At 46.9% G+C, this 15,315-nt stretch overlaps 1 protein-coding gene across 1 annotated transcript; it reads left to right on the top strand.

Annotated features, from left to right (window-relative positions):
- The first annotated feature begins 3,320 nt into the window (after positions 1-3,320).
- LOC144166169 (chymotrypsinogen B-like) lies at positions 3,321-14,587 on the top strand. Its single transcript, XM_077695771.1, has 6 exons — positions 3,321-3,475; positions 4,268-4,448; positions 5,098-5,227; positions 7,604-7,748; positions 12,444-12,568; positions 14,319-14,587. The coding sequence occupies exons 1-6, from the start codon at positions 3,415-3,417 to the stop codon at positions 14,526-14,528; spliced, it is 852 nt and encodes a 283-aa protein (XP_077551897.1). The 5' UTR covers positions 3,321-3,414; the 3' UTR covers positions 14,529-14,587.
- The last annotated feature ends 728 nt before the right edge of the window (positions 14,588-15,315 follow it).

The following is a 15,315-nucleotide window of genomic DNA, read 5'->3' as shown; positions in this document are numbered from 1 at the left end:
TGGAGGGCATGGATGTGGTGGGGTTCCTTGGAAACTACGTACGGCATTTATGCGCGACTGCACCCGGCGATTGAAGCTTGGATGATTGAACCGCAGTCCTCCAACTCTCGGGTGACTCAGGGGGGCATGCGGGCTAGTCCCGTTAGTTTTCAGCCTGGTGCTGCCTCCACTCCCCGTCTTCATCCCTGTCGGGCTGCGGCCCGCCGTGGACGTTGCGGTGTACGTAGACACCGTGGGGCTCAGGACCCACGGCCCCACATCAGACTGCCAGAGTCAAGGCTTGCCTTCAAGAGGTGGTGGGAGCGGTTGCAGCTCTCGGGCGCCAAAATGCAGCCCCAGCTTCTGCGCACGCAGGGCGACAGCACTGGACGGGCAACACCGCCCTTCACACTCCATGGATGGCCTCTTCCATGAAGTACCTGGGGTTGGTCATTGACTACCAGCTCACATGGCTGCCGGCCGTCAAGCCCCCCCAGGAAGCAGGGAGCGCGAGAGCTCAAAGAGGTGGGGCAGCTTATGGTTGAATGTAATGGCTGCACACACAAAATGACGCAGTGGTTGTTCCACGGCATGGTAACCTCGGCTGTGCTGTACCCGCTGCCCTTCTCCTACCTGGAGCCTTGACACTGGAGGAAGCTGAAGGTAGACCGGCGCTGGACCATCCGCCCCTGCCCTGGTCTCTCTTCCATGTCCCTGGTGGCGGGCACCTACACCAAGGCAACCACCTGGCCCATCGAGATGCGGGTGTTGCAGACGGCCCTACGGAACGTCTAGCGTCGGCTGATGGCACGTAACGGGGCTGCCCTCCTGTTGAGGTTCTGCTTCCACCCCAACTTGCAAATGGGGCATCGATGTGTCGGCTCCACCCCACGTGCGGCCGCCACCACCACACACTGGGGAGACCCTGGGGATCACCACGACTCTCCCCGGGGTCCGCAACAATCGTACCCCACCACCCCAGGTCATCCGCCGGGAGGCGGCCGCCCTTCTGCAGGATGACTTGGGAGGCTACCTGCACGTTTTCATGGACGACTTGGCCAGGCAAAGAACGGGCGAGGCGGCAGCTGCCTGCATGGCGCTTGAGCTGGTATCCCGGCGGAGCTGCTGCCTGCCCTTCCTAACCTTGTCAGCACAGGCGGAGCTGGGCGGACGGCCCCTGGCCGCCGACTGCCTCCTCAGGATAGGGCCCTTGAGACACCCCAGAGTGCTTGTCCTCACGTACTCTAGTCCTGCCCTGCTACGGCCGACCAGTCCACCAACACGAGCACCTACCCAAAGCGCTCCCTCATAGTCAAGCTGCGCAGGGCGTCCTCCCGAGGCGGCCACCTGCGTTTCAACTGGCATACTGCGGCAGCCGGGGCAACGAGGCCGCCGACACCCTGTGCAGGTAGTTCCGCCAGTCTCCCGGGGTGTCACCATCTTCGACGAGGCAAGCACCGTCCCTGCCCGCGTGGTGCAGACGATCCACCACGACTCCAGTTGTACTGACTGGCCTGGCACCGCTGCCGCTGCCTGCGCGCATCAGCAGGGATGCTCGCTGCCGGCTACTACGAATTAGGGTCGACTACTACAGCTTGGAGCAACGCCTACACGTACAAATGCGTAAGGACGGCCCCAAATGTGCAGACTTTACGCAACCAGAGATTCTGGAGCCCCTACTCTGCTCCTGCCACCAGCACGTGGCACCGAGAGTAGAACTCCACAGAACCCTGAGCGTGAATGCTTTCCCTGCGCTGGCATGAATGAGCTACCATTCCCGAAGGGGCCTGCCGCCACCCAGTGGGAAGTATTGAAGTATTCGGCAAGCTTCTCCACTGTCTGGAGACCAACGGACTCACGGAGGGGCTGTAGCCTGGACTGACGTGGTACTGACTGACATGCCCGGACGGACGAAGGTGCTAGCCTCACCTAGCTCCACCTTTTTGTTCTTCTTTGCATGTTTATCTCTTTAGCACCATGCTCTATTCCTTCCTTGTCAATACACTGCCCCTCCCTCACACTGGGATGTACGCAGGTGAGCTCACCGCCGCCCTCAATACTATCCCCAGTGCACTTTCTTTCCCTTTCCTTTCCCTCGAGCCCCAAGTAGTATTCTCACCGCTGCTTTTCTTTTGAGGTGGAAGACAGCGCACGTTTTCAGCCTTGTTTGTTCATACCGACGGTCCAAAGCACACCGTGTCTGGGCGACAGCATTCCGCTGCTGTACTTCAACTGTCCTCCCTCCCCAAACTCTGTCCACTGCATGGCGTAAGCAGAGAACCACGTCGAAACGAACGTTTCAAATCATTCTACTGTGGTAAGCGTTAGCCAATACGCCCGTGTGTGTATTCCCAATGGCCCCTGTTATACCCAACAATATATTAGTCGTGACGTTTAGCCTAACAATGGGCCTTTTTGCTTTCTAAGACGCGGGTACATTTATTGACGTTAAACCTTAAAGCGTACGTTAGGCCCTGAGTGAGAAAAATCCCAGGAGGGCCTTAATCAACACACTAGAAGAGTGCGTGCTGCCATGCGGAGATGTGACAGTCGGCGTGTTTTTGCGCGCATGCAGGCGCCCAGAAGATACTGACAAATTGTAAGCTAACAGCTTGACTGTAGTGCAGGGAGAGACGCAGATTGTAAAGACATCTTCAGCTATAGCGCAGAGCTCTGGACGCAACAGCCATTGTGCTATATAGACAATTTTCCTGCAGTTCTGGTGTAGCTCAGTTCATAACAAAAGCGACCAGTGCTTTGGGGTGTGGTCGGGGGCATGAATTACGCGAGCGCGTTAGGTGTGACGAAGCGGTGTGGTATGTGGTGAGCCTCAAGGCATAGTGGAGTAAATATATCGCTGGATGTTCGCGAAAGACGAGGGGCTGATTGCCCCAAATAATAAAGCAGTCTTTGATGTTTGGCCTTTTGAGTAGCATTCTGGGAACAGAAATTGTGCACGTATTGTATGAGGTTCTACCGATACGAGGCACTCATATAGGGCATGAAGATACGACGGACCTTCGAGCATGCGACATGCTGCTGCGATCACTATCCCGTGAGCGAAAGAACGAGGTCAATTCTTTTTGCTGTAGATGATAAAGCTTTATCTTCTAATTGTTACCACTCAGAGTGCCCGCGGATTGAAATCTACAGAATGAAAATGGCAATAAAGCGTCGTCACATTATCATCACCCCTACCCTTCTGCGAACAATGCATAAATCCTTCACGGGGGCCCTTAATATGGGGCGCAGGTAAAACTAAATTGCGCAAACGTCGTTTCTCCATAAAGAACAGCCTTTGTTGAAAACTACGTGGGCGGTGCCGATAGGCTGTGTTCCTAGATTTATAATTAGTGCGCCTCAAGTCGAAGTATTCATTGCCACCACCTGAAACGGGCTTTTTCTGGCTTCTTGCATCCAACAGTACCAGTCGTCATGTGGACGCTACTTGGGATATTGGCCTCCATCCTTACCCTAGGTCTGGGACATAACTCTGGTAAGGGCGTTTTTGTGCTTTCTTCTCCTCAGGGGTTTCTTATTTCAAACGCATAACGCAAGCAAACCCGAACGAACAGGCATAGGAAGGGATGTGTTGCATCGGTACACAGCAACGTGTACGTTATTTACTGTAATAGATTGGTTGAATTAGTACGCTCTTTTTATGCATTATTTATGTTTCTCAAAAGTCAAGAAAAAACAAAATATTATAGGATAGGACTATGACATCATTTAGATTCCACTCTATACCACGTTATTCGCGAAACAACAATCTCAGTAGAGTGCCAAGTCCGCAGTAATGGGAGTATTATTGAATTACCTTGCTCAGGAAATTCAATAATAGCGATTTGTTTAGTCGACGTTGTCTTTGTTTTTATCATAGTCACAATTCAGCTAGTGCCTTCGTCTGGAAGGAGGCGGAGCAGTTCCATGGTGTTCGGGATGCTGTTGGCATGTGGCAATTTAACGTCGCTTGCGCTCGCCTCGAAGCGATCAGTGCGGGATGCGTCGGATAAAGATTTTGCTACGGCCTGATTGGCTTCACTTTCCTTCTGCGAGGGCAAGCAATGTGCCGAATGACAGTTTATTGTGATAGCTTTCGAATGGCGTTGTATGGAAGCGCCAGTAGGAGTAATTTGATTCATGGGTTCCGTCACGAGTTCTGAGTCGCCTCCCAGCATCAAGTGACGCTGGAATGAAAAACCATACGCCAAGTGGCGGCAGGGTGGCCATCACACGGATCTTATGCGCGCGGGTAACGGGTGTTTTAATTATATTCATTGTCCGCTAGGATGCGGAGCCCCAGCGATTCCACCTGAACTCGACTCAGCTGACCGCATCTACGGCGGCCAAGTCGCCGTGCCTGGTAGCTGGCCTTGGCAGGCGGGCATCTACACGCATCGCTTTGACCACTTCTGCGGGGGCGCCCTCATTGACGACAGGCACGTGCTGACCGCAGCGCACTGCGTAGGGTAAGTTTACTGCTCTGCTACTTCCTTCACTTGTTTTCCCTGCTAAAGTTACAAACTGACTTTTTGTTTGCCTTAAGGCTTTCTGGAATCCCTATTCAGCTATAAGCTCTTATACACCGGTCACTTCAATTTTTGATTGATTGATTGATTGATTGCAGGTTTTAACGCGGCGACGCAATGCAGGTGATGATGAGGCGCGCTGTAGTGGAGAGCTCCGGAGTAATTTTTACCACCTGCGGATATGTAACGTGCGCCAAAATCTCGTACGCACGGACGTTTTTATTTTTTGGCTCCATCAGAAAAGCGGCCGCCGCGGCCGGGCATCAAACCCGCGTGCTAGTGCTCGGCAGCACAAAGCCTTAGCCACTGAGCCACCGCGGCGGGTGTCAATTCAATTCTGATTCCTTGAGAAAACAAATCATGCTCCGTGAAACCTGTAAATGTGCCTCTCTTTTCTTCTTGATATGTTCTTGGAAGTTCTGAGAAAAATTGATCTTTACAGCTACAATTCCACGTTACTTATGATACGATAATTTGTTTTGCTTCCGGGAAGAGACAGCTGGCGCTGATACGAATGGAAGCTACCCATTTACGCTGATCCCTCTCGCGAATGTTGAGATGTCTCTACCTTTATACCATGACTTTCCAGAGAGAAGAAGTCCAAAACTCTGCGGGTTCACTTGGGCTCATATGCACGCTTGGCCACGGACGATACCGAAGTGGTCTACAAAGTCAAAGAAGTGTGTTCTCATCCGGGTTACAAATACGGTGCCAAAAGGGTAAGAACAAAAGTTTTTTACGCCACTTGGGTGCAGTTTTGGCCATGGAAAACTTTGAAGATATTTTTTTCTTGCTTAGTCTAGGATACAGAAACGGATGAATTCTATGTAATGAAATTTGCCTTCACGGAAATCTACACAGAATACAGACAGAGAAAAGACGAGAGAAAAAACGAACAACACTGCTTTTAAAAATGAAAATTTTGTTTGAGGATGTGAATTACATATATAAACCTTAGCAGCACATGAAGTCCTCGGTGCACAAAAGCTGCTTTGTACCATTTTGCGAAGCCACAAAAAACATGATTTTTTTATACCGATGCACCCATAAGCTTGTTTTGGTCTGCTTGCTTACACAGGTTTTGCTGCTTTTAGCTGTATATAAGGCTTCTAGGAGATATCTGCGAAACGTATCATGATGTTCAACCATGACGTCGAGAATTTTTCCTTCAGTTGACCATTCTCGCGCCTTATTGAGATGTGTACTCAAATTCGTGTTGGAAAGTGTTGGGCTGCTCGGATTTGCCGGATAGTTTTATAGCAGCAACACATAATGTGGGCCTTTCTTAGATGATATTTTGGTTGTCTTCACACAGTCCCTGTCTTTGCAGCAGAGTGTTGACATTGCCATGTGGACGGTTGCGTATGGCTTGGCAGACAGCATCACTTTTTAGATAACAGAACGACGATAAAGGATGTTTTCTGAGCGTTATCCTGGACGCTCAAACAATTCCCGTTCGATAAATTTAATTTCTATTTCGGCGTGTTTGCATAGATCAAGTCACCAAATTAAGTTTCCGACGTAACCTTCCTTGGTAAGTGTAACGGTTCATTGGAATCAAGCTATGGTTGGTAAATCGAATTTGCTTTAGGTTGCGTTGGCGAAACTTTACTTGGCAACACGGCGGAGCTGGCCCAGTCTAATGTTGGCCTCGTAAAATAGTCGCGTGCAGGAACGCTTTGTGACAAAGCGAACTTTATAGGAGGCGGCAATATCCTTCGATTCGGATGCTTCAAAAAGAGAAGTCCCTCTTTCTGCGCCAGGATTAGCACCGGCGGAAGAAGCTGATAGAGCCGCACAGTTCAATTAGCCCGCAGGTATCACTGGGCCTTGAGCGCTCGTGCCTTCCGGAAACGCCCTGAAGCGTGTGCGCATTCGCTTAGTGAAAGAAGCCAGGGCTAGAATGCGCCAGAGCAAGAGGTCGCTTTGAGACGTTATCACAATAATATCACCATGTTTGTGCATTTATTCAACACTAAGTCAGGCGTCTATTCCGCAGTTGTTACAGCGGAGATATGCCTAACGGTTTCCACATAAAATAAATCGTGCGTGCACGAATCGGCGTAGAACAAAGCTTTTCGCGGAGAGCCTATGGTTACAGAAAGCGACTCTAGCACTTGCTTAGTCAAACTAATTCGAAAAAAGTCATACTGAAACAGGCCGCTAGAACGACTCTGTCTTTACGACGAGTTTTATTTACTTGACATAATTAGTTCACAAAGTTGTAAACGTAACAGTACTGTCGGCTGTAAATACACGGCCATATACGGAGAGAGTATGGTTACAGAAAATGGTCTGTAACTGTTGTTTTGGAGATACTGTATCAAAAAATCTATACACGACAACGAGCCGGTAAGACAGCTCTAAGGCTGTGCCAAGTTTCATCTACTTTTCGGGGTTACGCAGTTCGCAACGTCGTTGTAAATAGTGTGGAATTCCCGCCTGCAGTCAGTACATGGCCTTCTACGGGAGGGAAGCGAGCTGCCTCTTGTTTGTCCTGTACAATATGAATCTATTCTTTCCCAATTTCATTAAGCTTATTGACTAGAAAGTATGTTTAACCAGAAATTCCAAAGAAGCGTGTTTTGTTTTGCCCACTCCTTGCACTGCTCCCAGCATCGCTGGTCATCGTTATAACTAATGAAAAGGCCCTGAATTGTTGTCGTTTGTGCTCAAGACCTTTTCACATTGTGAAGTGCCTTTCCTCAGGGTTGGAAGTAAGTCGCTGAATCATATAAAAAATAACGTGCATTCTATAGTTCCTCTTGGCGCTTAGCTTGCATCCAGTCATGAAGGTATTTAATGCATTGGAAAAACACAATATTAACATATTTTTTGGTAAAGAGACAAAACCGACCGGATTGTGTTATATTTTGTGTAGTTTTGTGGTTGAAAGTTTTTTATGAACACCCCATTCCTTTGTTTAGGGACGCATTTTGGGAGGCAGTCAAACATCGTTATTGCAGAGGGTGACTAGAGAGTTTTCGGTTGTGATATTGGTGTTTTAGGTAGATGTGCCGCAGGGCAAGGCAGAAGTGCTTAGAGCTACAATTTACGGGGTGTGTCTGCATGTTTCGTCCCTTTTCATGGCACAGTCACCGGCCAACGATATCGCCATCATAAAGCTGCAGGAGAGCGTCAACTACACTAGCACCATATCGCCAGTTTGCCTTCCGAGCAAACAAGAGAAGCTTCCTGCCGGATCGAAGCTCTACGTCACAGGGTGGGGTGCAACCGCAGGTGGGTTTTTGTTTTTCAATCGTGTTATCAAACCGCACGAATGTGCGATACTTCTTTGATGACTGAGCATCTTCTGCGAGCAAGGCTGGGGGCTAGTACAATAAGGTTCAATATTGGGTTAGTTGGGTGAGCTCTATTCTCCCCTTAAATATGAGGGCCCGTTCGAGTCTGATACTGTGTCCTAATGCAATGAACTCAAGCGTTATGAACTACCAAAAGTAAAAGTAAAGTTGCTTCGGCCAAAGTAAAAGCTACGAAACTGAGAACAAAACGCAGAAGTAATGTTGCAAATGAGTGTTCTGGTCTACATGCGACTACGTGATAGTTGTGGTTAGTCACGGGTTCGCGGACTGTTGTGCGGTCAGAGCTACAGTTGGGGGTAAGGTCTCCAAAAGCGCCGGTGATGGAAACACGCAGATGTGACGTGAAGCGTCATAAGGATTTTTGCTTCCCGTAATTTGTCATCACACTTCCACTTAAAATTAATGAGCGTTTTCCGAAATTTGCGCGGAAGAATAAGAGGAGGGTTTGCTGGTTGCCAAAAAAGCCTCGCACGTACAAAAATTACTTCAAGGTCTATTAGTGGATATTTAAAAAGGAATTGGCTGCGTATCTGCTCACTCCGCTGAAAATGTCAAAAGACAATGGTCTTCCTCTCTTCGTAAGAAACAATAGTCTCTCTTCTGTCCCCGCCAATTTTTAACACTATTACTGTCGCGTATCCTTCCTGCCACGCTACTAGGAAGGTTCGCTCAAGTCAATGCATTTTCCCGCATTCTGCTGCTCGCGCGCCATCTATTAGAACCTTTCGTGGTTGTTTTACTTGAAATGCCGCCATGATGACTAAACTGGGGCACAAACCTTTTTTGTAATTTTCGGCGAAAACAAGGTTTTCAACACGTTTCTTGCTATTTTCCACCACAAGTGTCAAGCACACATGTAGTTTTAATTAAAAGAACACTGCCTAGTACCAGTTATGTATTGGTGTTTTGCCTCAAAGATGCCCATGTTTCCTTTTTTCACAACAATTCTGACAAGTATTAAGATATTTCTATATTTGGTTGTTCGGAAATATTTTGCCCTAATAACGTTTTTGTTACATTGCCCTCTTAATTTGCCCATGAAAGACAATTGTGTTTAAAGACGTGAGGATTTATTTCTCTTCCTGGATAACATGAGACCCGGCCGCTGCAAAGGCCTTGCTCTGGCTCCAGAAACCCGGAACACGGTGAAACTCCTAATCCCCTAGCACACCGCGCCAACCATGCTTTTAATTATAACCGTCTCAGTGTTCACGTTTGCTCGCTTTAGCAGCGGCATGGGCTTAGCGCGATCCTTTTGTTGTCCACCCGCATGGGAATTCCATCGCCGTTATTTCTGGTCACTCCTGTATTGTCGTCTGTTCACCTCTGCACTCCTATCGCACTCCATGGCTTCGTTACAATTCGCGGACAGCTGGGTAGACAGGTTACAATGCAGCCCAATTAGACGTCTAAAGTAAGTATTAGAAAGGTGCAGCGGTCACCGACGCAGACGACAACTCTGTAGCAGACATGTTGAGGAACGCAAGCCGCAGGCTTCGCAAATAATGTTACCGTTATTATACAAACATTACGCAATTTAAAAACTACAGAAAAGCATTGTCACCGCTACTAAATTATACTGAATATTTTAATAAAAATAACAAGTTAATTTGTCGCAACATTAGTAGACAAAAAGGTAGCGCTGGAGTCACTTAGTAGTTTATACGGGGAGGTAGCCTGCATCTTTGCTGACTTCGATGCTGTTTCTTCGAAGCAGACTTCGTTGACTGCTTCGTTCGAGTTCGAACGGGGCTTAATATAGCGGAATGTACGCGAAGACGGCCACGAAGCCGTCTAAAGGGTGAAATGGAGGTCTCTTTTTTTGCCTGCTCAGAGCAGCTCTGACCATCTCCAAGCAGCCCAAAACTGGTCCTGCCTTAGACGTTCTATGGGCAAATAAAATACGGAGCTGCTTGGAGAGGCTCACAGCTGCTTTGAGCAGGCAAAAAAAAGAGACCATGGAACGCACTCCATGTTACAACGCGCACAAGTGGTTGTCGGACGCGTTGAGAAGCCGCACGATAGACGTGTCTGGCAGAGAGAAGCCAGCCGGCACAGCTTTGACTTGACGCCCCCATAGATACTGCGAGCGCAGCGCCTCCCCGCCAATGGCCCTACTTCGGGCTCGAGGCTCGGCTAGTTTACGTCTCCAATCATTCTCGGTGCATGGCTAATCGCGCTATAAATTGTATTTCATTTCATTTTTTATTTTCCCCTCGGGGTAGGAATCGTGCAGAAGGAAGAGGCTACATCAGTGAACAAAATGGCTGCAGGTAATTAAACAATAACAGAGCACTCATGCAGAGGACTAAAGGAAGTACAATTCAGCCACACAGTGGCGAACTTACTGTGCCTCATTTAAAGCACCTCTAAAACGAACAAGGTCTTTTATACGTTGCAATGAACTCGGTAGATTGTTCGAGTCCTTGCAAACTTTTGTAAAGAATGATGTGGGATGCATGACGGCGTTAAATTGAGCTGGATGTATTTTACGTGTGGGACGTCATCCAGCTGATATGTAAGGTACAGGATAATTCCACGAATTACGCTACGTGAATGTACGGACATACGTTTTGTGAAAGAGGCAAACACGTAAGGGTGATGCGAAAGGTGCGGAATACCTAGGTATTTTTATTTTTGTCAAACTAACTGTTCTATGTTACTAACTATGTTAGTAAACTAACTTCATAGATTATGAGAAAGCATTTGACTCGGTCGAAACCTCAGCAGTCATTCAGGTATTGTGGAACCAGGATGTAGACGAGCATTATGTAAGAATACTAGAGGATATTTACAACGGGTCCACGGATACCATCATCCTCCATAAGGAGAGCAGTAAAATACCTATAAGGAAGGGTGTCAGACTAGGAGACACAATCTATCCAATGTTATTCACAGCATGTTTACAAGAAGTATTCAGAACGTTGGATTGGGAACAGGTGGGAGTAAGGGTTAATGGAGAATACCTCAGTAACTTCAGATTTGCTGATGACGTTGCCTTGCTAAGTAACTCGGGGGATGTATTGCAAAGCATGCTTTCCGCACTAGACGAACGGAGTAGAACCGTGGGCCTGAAAATTAATATGCAGAAAACTGAAGTAATGATCAGTAACCTCGGGACAGCACAGCGGTTTGAGATAGGTGGCGGGGTAGTAGAAGTGGTAAGCGAATATATCTACTTAGGCCAGGTTGTGACCCCGGGTCCCAACCATGAGGCAGAGATAATTAGAAGGATAAGAATGGGGTGGAGTGCATATGGCAGATATTCTCAGATAATTAATAGCAGCCTACCGTTTTCCCTGAAGAAGAAAGTGCATGACAGCTGCATCTTACCGGTGCTCACCTGCGGGGCAGAAACGTGGAGGCTCACTAAGAGGGTTCAACTTAAATTGAGAACGACTCAGAGGGCAATGGAGCGGAAAATGATTGGTGTAACATTAAGGGACAAGAAGAGAGCGGAGTGGGTCAGGGAACAAACGCGTGTTAAGGACATACTAGTAGAAATTAAGAAGAAGGAATGGAGGTGGACAGGGCATGTAACGCGATGGCAATGTAACTGTTGCCAATTAAGGGTAACAGAGCGGATCCCTAGAGAAGGCAAGCGTGGCAGGGTTCGGCAGAAAGTTAGATGGGCGGATGAGATCAAGAAGTTTGCAGGGATAAATTGGTCGCAGTAGCACGAGACCGGAATAATTGGAGAATAATTCGAAAGCCCTTTGCCCTGCAGTGGGCGTAGATAGGCTGGTGATAATGATGATGATGATGATTATGATTATCCGTTAAATGGTAAAACAGTCTGCGTGAGTTTATTCGATCTTTACTCGATATATTAAGGCTGTGTGAGACGTATCGCAAATACATGCTGCATATTCTACTTAAGGCACACGGGTGTTGTGGATGAAAATAACGACAACGGAGGGAGAGAAAAATTTATTTTGAGGTAGCCTAGAATTCGGTTAGCCTTGGATGTTACGCTTCCTACATGTAGGCGTCGTGAACGGTTGTTTGTTATATTAATACAAAGATACTTCTAAGAGAGTGCGGATTGTAATGGAAGATCGTTAAGAGAGTAAGAGGGCGCTGTCTGATTACTTCGAGAAATTCGCATTGACCTTCTCCAGAAGTACTCGCTCCTTCTTCGTTCATATTTTGCTCTGTGTTGACTGTTTGACGGTAATAAATTTCCCAGATATATCCTATCTATATTGCTCCCGCTATGAAGAGGAGCGCGATAGATAACTGCCGTGAGCTGAAGTAAAGAAAGCAACTGACAGTTGATACTTAATTTGTATGATAGTTCAAAAAAGCTTCGTCATTGCACGACGCTTATTACTGTATATTTGCGTGCAGAGCAACCTACCGGGAATTAAACCACTGAAGTTGATTTCCTTACATATCGCTGCTCTGATTAATTTTGAAAGGGAAGAAACTGTCTGACCAGGCCACAGCTAAATAAGAGCTGCACGTTAATATTTCCAGGAGGAGTAACAAAGTCTACTTTGTTACACTTGCACTGTATCAAAGTGAAGTGAGAGTTATATTTCTGAGATAATATTCTAATGAAATTTGACACGTCATAAAAAAATGTATCGATATTTTTTTTCTGCAACAGCTGATACTGAGTCAGAGAAGTCACCAGAGCTTATGCAAGGCTTGACAGAGGTGGTGCCGTGTGTTCGAGGTGGATCATATCCGGGAGCTCTCTGCGGAAGTCGTGCTTACGCATCATCTGGCCTGGTGAGTGTTGCGCCATCATGACGCCAAATGAAAAAAAGTGCTAGCAGGGCCTAGAGTTCAGCCACCTGCAGTCAGATCAGAATTTCTACGACAGTCTAACCGCCATGAAGGAGCGATTCCTACTCTGTCGAAGGAATTTTCAGGTATGTTAAAAAACGGCATTTTGAGGAAGGAAGCGCGTGACCAATAGCTTCTAAAGTTAGCAGAGCCTCAGAACAGAAAATGCTGGCAACTAGCGCTGTGTCAAATTAACTCTCAATTTTTTTAATGTGTTATCATTCTAGGCGACTGCTTCCGAAAAATCGGTCCCTATGTACGCGGAGAACGCGTGACAGGATGCGTCAATATGCGGGACATATAGAGTACTTATAACAAGGCCCTTTAATGCCTTGCTTCCTAGGATCTCGGGCCCCCAGGCAAACGTAGAGGTGTTCGCTCACAGATTAACGCTTGAAGGGAATGCTCACGCTCTATGCGACAATCATTACTCGGGAATTTCCACATATATTTCTAGTTCGAAAGATTTGCGCGGGAAGTTTTGTGCGTTGCATTTTCGCCGTGTTAATTATAGTTCACATGCTTTTGTTTCATTGGTTGAACGGTCGCGTGGGGAACAGACATTGCTGACTGCGCTGCGACAATTTTTACAAGAGGGACAAGCCCCGGCCATAAGTGACCAGCCGTATTCCCTCCGCTATTAGTAGTAGGAGCTTGCGAGCCAGATGCTCACATTCCCAAATAATAAGGCTTCTGCTTGAAGGGGTTACGCCGAATGGTGACAAAGGGACATCAGTTTAGCACTGCTGAAGACTGCTGGTTTTAAAAATATAATCCTACAACTTTTGCTAAAAGCCGCCGCTCAAGAGAAACGAAAACTCTGTCTAGGTGGCATGGGGCTATTCTTTTTAGTTGAAAAAGCTTTTATGCCGTTGTCACTGAGGGTTGTTTTCTACTTGACATGCTTTTCTACATCCGTAATAGTAATAGTGCTTCATCATCCAAAAGAATCACGCGTGGTCATTGCAGATTCTTCGCTTTAGCTTGGCGTGCTTTATTGTATTACATCTATTACTATATCTCCAGGTTTCCATTTTTCGTAAAAACAAGGAATACGTGCAAACATGGAGGTGGAAAGCTTTCTAGGCAAGCAGCCTTGAAAATTCCTTTGACGAAATATGATTAGTGGTTCAAGTTGACGGCTCATTTAAGCCGATATTGTCTACAGGCAGGTAAAACCAAAATAAACCATTCGTGGGAAAGAGGGTCTAGTCGGCTATTCGGAGGGATTTTTGTGGTTGTGAATATTTTAAAAGTACACGGCCACGACTCTACAATTTAGAAACATTACTTTTGTGCCAATAACTATGCTCGTGAATTAATAAATTAAGGCAACGTAGGCCTCATCAATCACAGTGGTAGGCAACCGTCTTGCAAAATGCACGCCTAATGCTTCCACGTTCCACAAAAGTTTTACTTAAAGAAATGAAACGTTGTGGATAAGACATTTTTTGTCCCGGTGTTGCCAATTACACTGCCATAACAACGCCACTGCCACTGCAAACAACGATTATAGAGCGACAACGTCATGGAACCTAATGGCTAATCGCCTTGCAAGACGGCTTCACAATGACATTTTTCGGACGTTGGTCTGCTTTATTGCTGACGATATGTCAAAGTAGGATTTCATAACCTTTAAAAAAAGGGGCAAGGAAGAACTAGAATAGTCCAATATTGTTTTTTACACCTCAAGGGTGACAGCGGAGGTCCAGTGGTGCATCGCCGAAATGACGTCTGGACCATTTTCGGCATCGTGATCGGTGTTCCCAAGACTGCTGCCAGGGCATCATCATCTACAATGTTCTTTGCTGATGTGGCCCACTACATGGAGAATTTCATTTTGCCTTACACAAATCCTAAGACTCCGATTAAGGAAATTAGCAAGTTGTGTAAGCTATCCTGATTTAACCAAGCACCAAAACCTCCGTCTCTTCCCCGACCTCATCCGAATAAAAGAACTGGAACAGTTGTTTCTCTTTCACCGGTTTTTTTCAGTCTGGTGTGCTTGCAGTGTTACTGCGGTGTTTTGCTTATGGAAGTAATATTGGAGTTGTGGTTACCGCTGTCCAGCTTGCGCATAAATCGTCTCACAGAAGTTGTCTTTTCTTGCCAGTGAAATTTCTGAGTAAATATTTTGTTTAGAAAGTAGGCTTATTGGACACCTATGAAGCAATATTTTGTGAGGCAGGTGATAGCGTTTGTGGTCGGCACATAGGCAGCTCAGTGAGCGCTGTTGGTCCCTGATACTGCAAATTGTATAACAATAGGCGGCACCCTTGGCAAGACTCACTTTTAATTAAGACACGAGCGTGGCTGAAACGATCGGCTGCTGTTAACATGTGCGCTGTTTTTTTTCTCTACGTCACCCAAAGGATTTTATTTGAAGAAACATTAGCATCTCTATTGTTTATTAATCAGCTAATAAATTTAATTCAGAAAAATACAATTTCTTTCGGACAGACAATGAATGCAGGTATAACACATCATAATACAAAAGAAAATAGAAAATGCGCACTGCTGCCACAGCAACCGAAGAGCGCGCAGTCGCAGTCTCACGTGCTAACATCCCAGAAGTCGCCATGTTGTTCGTGTGCGCCACCGCTACAACCTCCCATGTCAACGCGTTGCAACAGTGACGGCGCTTGCGCGCACTTCCAGTTGCGTCTTCGTTCGCCAGCTGGTGCGTGGAA

The sequence above is a fragment of the Haemaphysalis longicornis genome, unplaced genomic scaffold (assembly GCF_048455015.1).
Source record: "Haemaphysalis longicornis isolate Haplotype H1 unplaced genomic scaffold, Haemaphysalis longicornis Haplotype H1 scaffold_16, whole genome shotgun sequence".
NCBI classification, from domain to species: domain Eukaryota; kingdom Metazoa; phylum Arthropoda; class Arachnida; order Ixodida; family Ixodidae; genus Haemaphysalis; species Haemaphysalis longicornis.
Note: the sequence above shows the minus strand (reverse complement) of the source record. Positions and strands in the feature narration are given on the sequence as shown.